The 12,746-nt window shown below is 34.8% G+C and overlaps 6 protein-coding genes across 6 annotated transcripts, besides 1 other annotated feature; 3 read left to right on the top strand and 3 right to left on the bottom strand.

Moving 5' to 3' along the window:
• Positions 1-310: part of a mobile genetic element that runs on past the window's edge.
• A 1,314-nt stretch (positions 311-1,624) lies between these two features.
• TVAGG3_0069400 (DNA repair protein RAD9 family) lies at positions 1,625-3,156 on the top strand (the record flags this gene model as incomplete). Its single annotated transcript, XM_001324310.1, has 1 exon — positions 2,024-3,142. One exon carries the CDS (start codon positions 2,024-2,026, stop codon positions 3,140-3,142), a length of 1,119 nt encoding a protein of 372 aa, XP_001324345.1.
• Positions 3,157-3,394: 238 nt separating this feature from the next.
• On the top strand, positions 3,395-5,358 carry TVAGG3_0069390 (WD-repeat protein BING4 family; the record flags this gene model as incomplete). Its single annotated transcript, XM_001324311.2, has 1 exon — positions 3,405-4,982. One exon carries the CDS (start codon positions 3,405-3,407, stop codon positions 4,980-4,982), a length of 1,578 nt encoding a protein of 525 aa, XP_001324346.1.
• A 631-nt stretch (positions 5,359-5,989) lies between these two features.
• Positions 5,990-7,197, bottom strand: TVAGG3_0069380 (SUMO transferase protein; the record flags this gene model as incomplete). Its single annotated transcript, XM_001324312.1, has 1 exon — positions 6,080-6,352. One exon carries the CDS (start codon positions 6,350-6,352, stop codon positions 6,080-6,082), a length of 273 nt encoding a protein of 90 aa, XP_001324347.1.
• A 536-nt stretch (positions 7,198-7,733) lies between these two features.
• Positions 7,734-9,228, bottom strand: TVAGG3_0069370 (ProRS/YbaK prolyl-tRNA synthetase family protein; the record flags this gene model as incomplete). Its single annotated transcript, XM_001324314.2, has 1 exon — positions 7,795-9,228. The coding sequence occupies one exon, from the start codon at positions 9,226-9,228 to the stop codon at positions 7,795-7,797; it is 1,434 nt and encodes a 477-aa protein (XP_001324349.1).
• A 236-nt stretch (positions 9,229-9,464) lies between these two features.
• On the bottom strand, positions 9,465-10,250 carry TVAGG3_0069360 (thiosulfate sulfurtransferase protein; the record flags this gene model as incomplete). Its single annotated transcript, XM_001324315.1, has 1 exon — positions 9,501-10,244. One exon carries the CDS (start codon positions 10,242-10,244, stop codon positions 9,501-9,503), a length of 744 nt encoding a protein of 247 aa, XP_001324350.1.
• Positions 10,251-10,422: 172 nt separating this feature from the next.
• Positions 10,423-12,579, top strand: TVAGG3_0069350 (HISTONE H1 family; the record flags this gene model as incomplete). The annotated part of the gene is made up of 1 exon (XM_001324316.1): positions 10,479-12,491. One exon carries the CDS (start codon positions 10,479-10,481, stop codon positions 12,489-12,491), a length of 2,013 nt encoding a protein of 670 aa, XP_001324351.1.
• Between the last annotated feature and the right edge of the window lie 167 nt (positions 12,580-12,746).

The raw sequence follows: 12,746 nt of genomic DNA, 5'->3' as shown, positions 1-12,746 counted from the left end.
CATATTATTATATAATTAACATATTCATAATGTTTCACCCTTTCAAAAATATAATCCTCCTCCTCTCAAATAAACGTACATACGGGTGGCCTCTTTTTTCAAAAAATTAAAATTTGAAATTTTGGGCTCAAATATTAGAGATTTTTTCAACCTTCAACGATATATGTTGTCTATATCAGACCTCCTTTCTTTTTGATACTTAACATTGTTCCTAAATCTTAGCCGTTAAGGCTGTTCTGAAAATATATTTTTTTCGAAAAAATTCGAAAAAAATTCTTAAAATTCAAAAATCCCTTAATTCCTGAGGATTAGGGTTGTTAGATTCCCGACGATAGGTGTCTTGGAAGATTTGCCTGGTGTCATCATAGTGTCTTTAAATCAAAAATTTTATTTTGGAGTTAGTTTTATTGATTTTTCAATAAAAAACATTTCTAAAACAAGAAAATAAAACGATAAAATATTTATATTTTATATAAGGATCTTATATATTTAAAATAAATATCATTTTATTTTTTTCATTGGTGTCTGTCAAACCATAATACACTATTCAAAAATTCAATGTTTCTTGCGGTTTCAAAAGACACCTTCAAATTGAACGATAGCACAGACACTATTGAATTTTACCCATTTTATTTAGTTTTTACCCTTTTTATTTTTAAGAATTAATGACTGAAACAGCCGTTTTGCTATGACCTCAATCACTTTTATTTATTATTTTAAATATTATTTAATTTTATTATTTGAATAGGCCAACTTATATTTGAGAAGCTCAATTTGAGACCACTTAATACATTGAAATATCATAAATATTGAAATATTAAAAAGTGTATTTCAAAATATTGAAATTATAAAAATTTATAATACTGAAATTGAGACAAATTAATAAATTCAATGTTTTTTTTTGAAATAACTCTCAAATATTATTTTTTTGTTTATTTAATGATGAATAAATATGATTGCTTTAGTCAATCATAAAAACTAATTTAAGTTTAAAATAATGAAAGGATAATTTGATCGTTTTTTAAAATACAATTATTTTTGATGATTTGCAAGATTCTTTGAAAAGAATATAATATATGTTCTATTTTTGTAAAATTTATCCAAATCATGTATTACATAAATTACGATTAAAACGATGAAAGAACCAAAAAGTGTGTTTTGTGTTTTGTTGTTGCGTGTTGGATGCGGGATCCTGTTATTTCGGAAATCGACAAAAAATTTGGAAATTTAATTTCCGAAATCGAAATTATATTAATGTTTTTAATATTCTTATATCAAAAGGATTAAAGTTCATTAAGAGAAAAACAATTCTTCTTCTTCAATCTATTGGCGCATTTATTTCTACACGCCAATAAGGAAGGGAAAATTATAAGACACCATGGTGTCTTCAAAACGCTAATTTTTGATATTTTTAACAACCCTACTGATGATTTTGGAAAAAAGTTTTTACATGAACATGTGTATATTATATGAAGTATATTGATAAGGTAAAAATCAAATTTTATTGCATATTCATCGAGAAAATAAACTAACGAATCCCTCAAAATTGAGAGGGTAATCCTCCTCCTCTCAAATAAACGTACATACGGGTGCACCCTTAAGTATTTCTTCAAGATTCCGAAATCTAGAGCTCTGAAAAAATCGCGGATTTCGACGGCGCTTTGGGTACATATGAAATCAATACTACTAATACTTAAATGTCGCATGCTGTGTTTGATCTAAAACACTTCTAATGTTAGAAAAAAACTGGATCAGGACATGAATAATAGAGCATTGACATCAATACTATATAAACATATATCATATCACATATATGCATTGTGTGTTGCATTAGAATCTTCGAAACTGGAATCAAGAAACCTTCTCAATCAGCGTGGAAAATCTTTTATTTCTTGAATGTTCTGAATATCTAATAGTTGATGCTTTCAACTCTTTCCAATTAGTTATGATCATGTCGAAAATTCTTCCATTTCTATTTATTGATGATAAAACGTGACAAAAGGAACTTCCTCCAAAAATTCAGATGAGGGCTTTGATCAAAGATCCAAAAAAGATTAAAATTGTTCAGCAAACTCTTGTAGCCCTCAAGAAAGTTGGCGATGACTTGAAATTGGAGATCGATGCCCAATATTTTGTGCTTCGATCTTTGAATTCAAGTAACAGCGCGTTACCAGTTGTAAGAATGCATCCATCTTTCTTTACAAATTACGAATATGACTCTGATCAACCCCAAATATTATGCCAATTATCAATTCAAAGCTTACTTTTCGCATTTAAAAACGTAAATAACACGACAAGTCTTTCATTTTCTATAGATACTAACGCCAATAAGTTTATATTGTGTGTTGAAGATAGATCCGGCATTTCTCATAGCTGGGAACTTTATATTCAAGAAACAGTATTATTGACCGCGCTCTATGACTTAGAAACTGCAGTTGTAAAAGTCCATTGCAGGTTTGACACATTTAATGGTGTCAAAAATGCCTTCAAAGGCAGTGAAAATGTTACAATGGAAGTTTCAAGAACAGAAGATCGACCAACTCAGATGATTTTGCAAAGTGCCAATTATGATAGCAGTATAGTCTCATCTCTTACAATTAAAAAGGGCGAAAGTTGCGACTGTATATTCAATGATGATAGTAATCGTATTAAACTTAGATTTGCCTTAGGCGACTTCCTTGTTGCACTCAAATTAGCCTCCATATACAGCCAGAAGATAGAGATGTTCTTAATCTCACCTGGCCATCCGATAATTATCAAATCATCGCTCGCAGGTCAAGTGACCTTCGAAATTGCTCTTGCCACAGGTACAGACGAGTGGCCAGCCGATGACACGTCCCAGCGCGAAGGAGATGGCCCAGTAACACCTACAACGCTGACTCCTCAAACAGCGCAATCGCAGGCAAACTCGTGGAGGAGGGGAACTCCGACAGTTTCCCCGGCCAGACAGAATGTTCCTGCTTCCCCCTCAAATCGCGGTGCCCCCTCCCTTTCTGAGGAAGACAACGCCGGAATGAGGGACTCGCAAATTCTGGCGATGGGGCTGTTCGACGCTTCCCCAGACTATCCGTACAGAAGGAGAATCACTGGACAATACGCAGAGAACTCACAGCCTTCTTCTAGCGAATCTGAATCAGATTAATCAGAATTTTTTTTTGTTATTTTCTTTTTTTTTGTTATTTATTTATATTAAAATTTAATTTCATTTATATATTAATATATTAATATATTAATATCTCCTCTCATCATATTGTAGTTTTAGAAATTGATTGGAAGGCATAAATTTTAAAATAATGATATGCTTATATCCATAACTTTTTAAAGAACAAAAAAAAAATTTAATGATTTTTATTGAGACACAATAAAAGATTTTAGAATTCAGACATGTGATATAAAAATCTGCAATGTCGAAAGATCAACCCACTCTTCCTGACCGCGACGAATGGTTTAGTCCCGAGCAAAAGGAGAAATATGAAAAGTATGTCCGCGGTGCAGACGATGAAGAGTTGATTGATGAAGAAGTTAAAGCTCCAGCAATTAGAAATGAACTTATTCATCATAAAGAAGACGTTTCAGCAGCTGCAAGAAGTGCTGCACGCTCTGAAATGCTTCATACAGTTGAAAAAGGTTATATAGACTCACAAACAAGACTTTCTCAGCGCGAAATTTTGAAAGAAATCCCGATTGCTATAGCTGCAAGAAAATTTGATTTTCAACTACCCAATGGACCATATCACGTTGATATTACCGAAAATGGCAGAACGTTGCTTCTTGGCGGCGAAGGAGGTCATCTTGCGATGTTTGATTGGTTCAATGGGCAGAAACATTTAGAGATAAATCCTGAATTCAAAGTGAGAGATGTATGTTTCCTTGGTGATAACACGCGTTGTGCCATGGCAACAAACAAATCTCTTTACATTTTAGATAAAACCGGCGTTCAAATGCACGAAATCAGAGAAGCCAACGGTGCTACTCATCTTGAGTTCCTACCCCACTTTTGGCTCCTTGTTGCTGCTACAGAGCATAAACACCTTGTTTATACTGATATAACATCTGGCGAAATTGTTATGAACGCCTACACTACATTCCTTCCCACCTGCATGTGCCGAAACAGGCAGAGTGGCGTCATTGCATTAGGCCATGACCGTGGATCAATCTCATTATGGACACCAAACACAAACGAACCCGTTGCCCGATTACAGAAGCATACTCCAGCTGTTGTTGCCATCGATATCGACATGACAGGCACCAAACTTGCTGCTGCTCACGGCGACGGAAACATCCAAATTTGGGATTTACGAAATTTCAATCGTTGCTACCAAAAGCGATCAGATTTTGCGGGAATTACAGACATTGCCTTCTCAGCTACAGGAGTCCTCGGTGTTGCACGCGGAAACCACGTAGAGATGTACAACAAATACGAAGATAAAAGAGCTTTCCTGTCCTCAAAATATCCATCAAAAGTGACAAGTCTTAAATTTGCCACTTTTGAAGATTTTGCAATTATTGGTCTCCAAAGCGGCATCTCGAGTATGGTTGTGCCTGGATCGGGTGAGCCAAACCTCGACTCAAATGTCGCAAACCCGTTCGAGACAGCAGAATGGAGACAGGAACAAGAAGTCAGACATTTACTTGACAAACTGCCGAAAGAGATGATTTCTTTGGACCCATCAACTGTGTTCCACGTAGGAAAGATAGAGAATAAGCATAAGGAGAGAACAGAAAGGTTAAAGAAAAAGAGAATGATAAAGGTAGACGCAAATGATCAGCAACAACAAAATGAGGAAGAACCAAATAAAAAACAGAAAAATCAACCTAAAAAAGTGACAATGGAAAGAAAATTGAGAATGATGAAGGACGAATACAACAGGAAACTAATAGAGGAAAAGACTGCACAGCTAAAGAAGGAGGCTGATGGAAAGGATGAGGAAGCTGACCCATTGGCAAGATTCCAGAGAGAAAAGAAATCCAAAAACTTTTAATTTTAGATATATATGAATAAATAGAGCTTATTTGTACTTATATAAATGGTATTTATAAAGATCTCTACACCATATCCTATAAATGCGGCTATCACTCTTACTTTGTTAATAAGTCCAAATGAATTGATGTAACTATAGCCTGAATATTGCTACACTTATCGAATATAACTGAATTTTTTTTTCAGTTGTTGTTGTTGAATCAAATTCAATAAATTCAGAGGATTATTAAGTATTTAAAAGCTTTTTTTATTCATGACAAGCAGAAAGGAAGCAATCAGCAACCCGAGGAAAAAAGCTGAGGAGTGTCACTTTCCGTGAATAAACAACAACAACTTTTTTCTGTACCAATACGGGCAATGTTAATAAGTGATGATGGGATATCGAAAAAATTCTGAATGAATTGAAAAATTGGCGGTTTTAAAACGTTGAATTTGGAATTCATGAACTAAAAATTTGAAATTTTTTTACGTATTCGACTTGTTGAATTTTGGATAAATGTAAGCTGTCAGAAAAATTAAAAAAAATGCAAGGGGTCGAAATTGCCCTTCTGGTTATTGTAATTGTCTTAGCGATTGTCATTATCTCACTGATAGCTGTTTATTTCCTCGTTATCAAGCCAAAGCGAGATGAAAGACAAGTTGATAACAAAGAAGTTGAACCAATTAAACCTTAATTTGCATAAACAGCCATCAAAACAGAAATTATATGTTAGATATTATTAAGCACCCGCATCTCATGTTTTAAACCATTTATTATTTTTGAATATTACTTCATATTTTTTTATACACTGTAACTTAGTCCTACATTAAAGCATCCAATCTAAATATTGCATTTAGGAATATTATCTTACCAATCATGTGATCCTTTGGATCAAATTTTGAATATTGAATATACCTATCCACACCATTTAATAATATTACACCTTCATTAATTTATTAGTGCTCATTTCATGCATCTATATTTGTATATAATGCCCAAATTTTTCCAAAATTTCCTTATATCAATAACCAAGATAGCTAGTAAGATGATGAACATTTAAATAATGAGTTTTATTATATTCATGATTAATTTTAAAAATAAAAACAAAGTTATATAAATTAAGTTAATGATCCACTTGCAAGAGCGAAGTAGTAAGGATCTATTCTTAAATCCTCAATTGTGAGTGGTTTTCTGCAAATCGGACACTGCCATGAATTATTTCTCATTGAGTTGCAAATAAATCCAGACACATCGAAGCATTCACCGTGCATGCAATTCACTCCTCTTGCTGGTCGAGTAATAATTTTATGAGTCAGAGGACAAATTCCATTTGGAGGCTGGTTGCAGCAAATCTTTCTAACTGGCTCCTTCAGAGCTATTTGATTTATCATGTGCTGTATTGGTATAGGTCTCATCCACCTAACAACACCAATGATAGATGTAGCTGGTTCGATTGAAACAATTTGTAAGGTACATGGGTGGCCAATCAGATCTTTCAAGTCCGAGTAAAATGATGGACCTTTCAGGTTAATAAAAGTTCCATTGAGCTGAACAACAATTCTGGAAACGAGAACTGTAGAAAAGCTTGGAGAAAACTGTAAAACTGGTATACAGAACTTGTCAGGCGACGTAAGTGTGAATTGATAAGGCTGATTTAGCGAATCAGGTTGAACAATAAGAGGTCCAAGAGACGGCTGTATATCGGTTGATTCGTATAACTCAGATGGAGTTTGAGTAAAGAGTTTTGATAGAATATCTTCGGGTAAATTTTGAGCTATTTGAGGATGTTGAATTGGAGATGATTCTTCGCTGTGCGGAGATGACGATGGGTCTTCAGCATCGATTGAGAGAAGTTTTTAAAGCTTCGCTGAAAAAGCAGTCAAAATATTTTGCTGATTTTGCCCAAATGTTTCTAGAAAAATAATTAATCTATTAACAAGTACGTTTTTGTTTCCGCCTGTAGGCAAAGAGTAGTCTCTGAATAGATCTCTGAGCTGAGTGATTGATAATAAGGAAATTCCTCGCGACAGTAATGCAACATTCGTAGATTGTTGAAGCTGAGGCTGCTGCTCAAAGATTTCGTCTACCTTTTTGTTATGAGAACCCTGGGTTGGAGCTTCAAATGGAGGAGGAGAGCGAGACATGGGCCGAAATGTATTGGTATGCTTAACCTCTGGACGTGGAGTAGTTGCTTGAAAACGTGGACGAATTCCTTGAGGTGCTGCCTTAATTTCCGGTAATTACGATTTTTGAGAATTGAAACAATTGAGAGTTACAGAATTCATTTTTGTTACAATTGATGATATATGCTTTTATTACAAAAGTTAATTAACACTTGTTAACCCATATAAAAAGTGACAATATCCTTTTGAGCATTTTTTTTCAGTTCTGGAAAATTGCAAAATATCGTTCACGCATATACAATTAATTTTTGAAAGTCTTCGAGGAAAAATTCCCCGTCAAATTTCTAAAAAAAGTATATCGAGCGAAATAATGGTAAATGAGAACCCAAAAGTGCATTAATAGGGTTAAAGTAGTTTCATTAAATTCAAATGAATTCACGATTTAATGTCCAACAATGCTTTTACAATAGAAAATATCATAAATTTCAATGATAAAGTGCTCATGAGATATCAATTACGTTAAAACAATCTATCCACTGATTTACCTTTAATTAACAGATTGTTAAACATGAAGCAAGTCTTTTTATTTACCAATAAAAATTGTAAAAAATCTAGAGAAAAAGCAACAAGAAAACAGAACACCGAGTGACAACAACCGTATTTTTATGGCACTTACTAAAAAATTTACGATTTTTATTTAAAATTTCTATTTAATGAGTACGGAAATACTCAACAAGTTCTGCAATCTTAACTGGTGTTTCTCCAACCATGACCGTATCATCTTCTGTCTTGTTTGAAACGAAAACAGTGTGTTTAAGGCAAGATAATTTGGCTGTGTCGGATTTGGCTCCAAAGTTTGCCTTTGGTCTGTTATCAACGACGATAGAAGTGATACCGTAAGCCTTTGTAATCTCTGCGAGTGCATTATTGAGTTTATCTTCAGTCTTCAAGAGATTGATGACATAAACACCATCAATAGGATGGTCCTGTATCATGACGTAAGCCAGATCGATTAAGCGGATTGTTAATTTGAATAAAGGTGTCTTGACTGGTTTTGAGTCGTTTCCGAGGACTTCTGCTGGGAATGCTGTGCAACGAGCGACTTCAGCGATCATTGCGCCCTTAACTGTTGTTGGGTTAAGTGCAATATCAGCGTAAACGATATTCTTTGCCAATTTCTTTGTATCTCTTGGGATATTGTAGTTAGTGTAGTGATAATCGACTTTATTGGCTCCTGTTACACCGCAATGGACTGTTCTGCAGCTCTCATCGCAGATAACAATTGCTTCTCCAGCGCGTTTCATGCCAACTATGCCGGCAAATCCTGGTACTAAGCCATGCTTGTCGAGTAATTCCTGTGGAGCAAGCTCAAGTGGTGTTGAAGAGTCAACAAGACCAAGGAAATGACGTAATTTGTCTTCAGAAACGTCTAAGTCACCTCTGATGTTGCAGAAGACGAGCTTTCCGTTGTACTGGTACATGACGGCTTTGATGAGCTGGTTTGTTGGTAATTTTGTGAAATTGGCGAGGTCATCAATTGTATGAGCTCCTGGGGTCTCAATCATCTGGATTTCTGGTATAGACTCTGGTGCTGGAGGAATTTCGTACTTAGAGGCAAGCTGAAGAGTTGTTTCTTTTTCGATGGTCTTATCGATTAAGCCATAGCCATCGCAGTATGGCTCGATTTGCCACTTCTCCTGGAACCCGTAGGCTTCAACAAGTTTTGTGAGAAATTCCTTTCCGAAATCAATCTCCTTATCACAGAAGTAATGGTAAATGAGATCGTAGCATGTACGAGCAGGGAGAATTGATGGCCTGATAAGAAGAGATGTGTGAGGTTCCTGCTTTACAATAAGTGGGAGGGCACGAATTGAACGAACCATGCCTGAAACTAAAGATGAAACTTCAGAATCAGAACCGTAGAATAATGAGGCCTTCTGGATGGTGGAGTACTCAGAGAGGATCTGATCAATCTTTGTTTCGAAGGTTTTGATGTATTCGTAAAATTGTGGCATCAAATGGAGAATATTTGGTCCTCTGTCATAGCGGCAGAGTGATGCACGCTGCATCTTTAGGAGGATTTCGTCCTTAATGTATGCTGGTTGCTCTTGAACTTGCTTGCAAATTTGCTTTTCGTAGTTCATTATATGGTCTGTCAAATTTCCATACAATTCGGATTTTTCAATTTGGTCAATTGTTTTTGGTATATTATTCACTTGGTTGGATATTTAATTTCGCTTATGGTTGGTTAACCAAAATGGCATGAACTTTCCCGATAATACTCAATATTTTAAGTAATTGTAATAAAGATTTACTCCAATTCTACAGATAATTATATACAATAGTAAGTACATTAACTACAAATAAATAAAAGTTATAGAAAAGTCATAGAAAATCTATATTTTCTCTAAAATTTTTATTTATGCTTTCCACAAACAGGGCAATCTGGGTTTCTATCTCTCATTCTGAATGTTCTGAACTTGAGTCTATCAATATCGATCGTAAAGAGCTCCTTCACGAGGATATGACCAACTCCAGTGATAATGGCTATTGCCTGCTGAGCTTGGAAGGTTCCTGTAATTGTGCAGATGCCTGGGACAACTGGTGGTGGGCCCTCAAGTGGTGTTGGCTTTTCTGGATGGATGCAATTGAAACATGGACAATTTGGATCCTTTTCATGGTAACAGAAGACAGAAACTTGTCCATTAAGACCTGTAATTGATCCATAGACAAATGGAACAGAGTGCTTAGCACATGCAGCATTAACAGCGATTCTTACATCGAAATTATCAGTGCAGTCCATAACAACGATTGGTTTGTATTCTTCGATAAGCTTACTGGCGGCAGCTTCATCGATGTGCGTGTTAATTGGTGTAACTTTAGAGAGCTGGAGCAATGGATTTGCAGCTGCTGCTTCAACTTTCAACTTTCCGACGTCTTCTCTGTTATAAAGGATCTGTCTATGGATATTGGACATGGCAACAGTATCCTTATCAACAATAACTAAGTGACCAACACCAGATCTAGATAATACTAATGAGACTGTGCTTCCTAAGCCGCCACAGCCAATCATAAGAACTGTTGCCGCGGCAAGCTTCTCCTGACCCTCTCTAGTATAGACTTTTAATTGTCTATTGTAGAGTTCATCAACTGGATCCATTTCAAAGAAATGATTTTGGTAAAAATTTTAGCAATATTTCAATTAATTTTGAGTGAAAACGTTGCGTATATACCTAACACACAACACAAACAATATGCACCAGAAAAATTCATGATGTTCAATAGAGGTGGGGGTGGGGGGTAACACTCTTCTTATAAATTTTTGACGTGTAACGAAGCTTTTGGCAAATAGTTAACCTCAGAATTAAATAAAAAGTGACATACTAAATGAATAATGAGTTCCAGTCATGATCATGTCAATGATCCTTCACAGGATATAGATTGTAATTCTAATAACGAGCAAAATATTATGGAAATAGGTGTTTTTTCCAACGAAACTTTAGTTAATCAACAAACCAACACTTATCTTCTTAATTCAAAACAAAAAACAGCCGCCGAACAAAATACAGACCCACAGTCTCCAGTTCAAATTGAAAAAAAGTTACCTACTGCGGAAAATCAAGATTTGTCCGAAAATACATTATTGATGCAAATAAATCAGCAACCAAGCATAATTAATAATCCTGTGAACCCTGAAATTCTCAATAAACCTCTGCAAAATTATCAAGCTTTAATTTTAAGTTTCAAAACAAGTTCAAGTGATGATGAAAAGCATGAAAAGAAGTCAAGTGGCCATTCAGATGATAATGATTCGCCAGATGATCCTATATTAATTAGTTCAACAGAATTTGACCAAATTATTTCTGAAGATATGGGTTCAAAGAAAAAGAAGGGCAGGCCAAAAAAGCAACCGAATGAAAATATTGAAAATGGTACAAAAAGGAAAAGAGGAAGACCACGGAAAAATCCAATTGACCATAACAGTGCGAGTACCGAATTGAAGAAAGAATATGAGTCAGCCAAGCAAACAAAGACAGATGTTATCACTCTACCAATTATGAGTCAATCAATTGAACCTCATAATAACGATTTACTCAAAATCATTCATCCAGACTCTGATAAACAAGAGAAAAGGAGGCCAGGAAGACCGAAGAAGGATTCATTAGAACCAAAAATCGTAGAAATGGTCGGACATAGTCAAGGAGAAGTAGCTTTTTCACTTAATGAAATAACCTTACCTGTCCAAGAAAAAAGAAAACCAGGAAGGCCAAGAAAGAATTCTTTTGAACCAAAGATTATAGAAATTTCCCAACCGAACGCGGTCACAAGCGAAAATCTACATGATGAAACTCAGCCACAACAGATTGAATCATTAAACATAGATACAGCAAGTATCGGATTAGATCTTCCTAAAATTATTGAAAGTAATCAAGAACAGACAAACATCTTGGCCAAACCAGAGAAGAGAAAAGTCGGAAGACCGAGAAAGAGCCAAATTATTCCTACAACAAACGAAAATGATCAAAACGTCACTAATTCAGAGACAACTGAAAAGAGAAAGGTCGGCCGGCCGAAGAAAAATCCTGCTAACACTCAGCCACAGGAAGGCAGCCGAGTTCAAATTGAGATTCCGAAAGAAGGCCAGGATTCCTCGGCAGCAGTCAAAAGAAAAGTTGGAAGACCAAGAAAAAATCCAATCTCTTCAGAAAATAAAGTTGAACAAGAACAACAACAACAAAAGGAGAAAAAAAAGCCTGGTAGGCCGAAGAAAAACTCAAATACTATTTTAGATATTTTTTCCAGACTTGAATCTCAAGAAACACCAGAGAAAAGAAGTGAAATTCCTCATTCAGGAGAAAAAAATTCAAATGGCGAATTAGACTCTTCAATTTTATCTATAAATCTCAATAGTAGTGATACTGATAATCCAACAAATAGACACACTCATGATAATGATTCTGAAGAAGAACTTAGATTCCAGTTTGATGAAAATGATGAATCAATTTTGTCAGAAAAAATTCTAATGTTTAACAAAGATAAAAATTCAAAATCTGAAGATAAAAATGAAATTCAAAACATTTCAGATGAAAATATCCCACTACCAAGAATTATTTCCTCATCAGACGAAGAGAAAAATGATTTTAGCCATGAAGAAGATTCCCGAATCAATGAAGATATAAAGCAATTTGTTCCCTCTCCTTATTACGAAACTGTTTACAAGATTTACAAATTTTTCAATGAACGGATTCCTTTTGCTTCTATTCTTATTGCAATTCACCAATCATTTGGCGATATTTACTTGGCAATGACAAAATTATCTCAAGGACAAATAGAGACAGATATAAATTTATTATTAAAGAATCCAGCACCCGAAGAACTTAATAAAGGTCTTGATTACTATAATTAATTTTATATGAATAAACCTGTTTGTAATATTACATATTACTCTGCATGTATATATATATATTATTGGCTTATATGACTCTTTTTCATAGAAAGTTTTATCTTCATCTACATACACATTTACTAAAACTAACTTCTCTTTTTCAACAGAAAACAAATTATCAATTTGTTTCGCTGCACACATTCAAGATAGTTTATAATACCTAAGGTGATGAAGTTAAAAAAAAATCTTCAAGCTTTAGACATTCAAACACTTTTC

This window comes from Trichomonas vaginalis, chromosome IV, assembly GCF_026262505.1.
Source record: "Trichomonas vaginalis G3 chromosome IV, whole genome shotgun sequence".
Lineage (NCBI taxonomy): Eukaryota > Parabasalia > Trichomonadida > Trichomonadidae > Trichomonas > Trichomonas vaginalis.
Note: the sequence above shows the minus strand (reverse complement) of the source record. Positions and strands in the feature narration are given on the sequence as shown.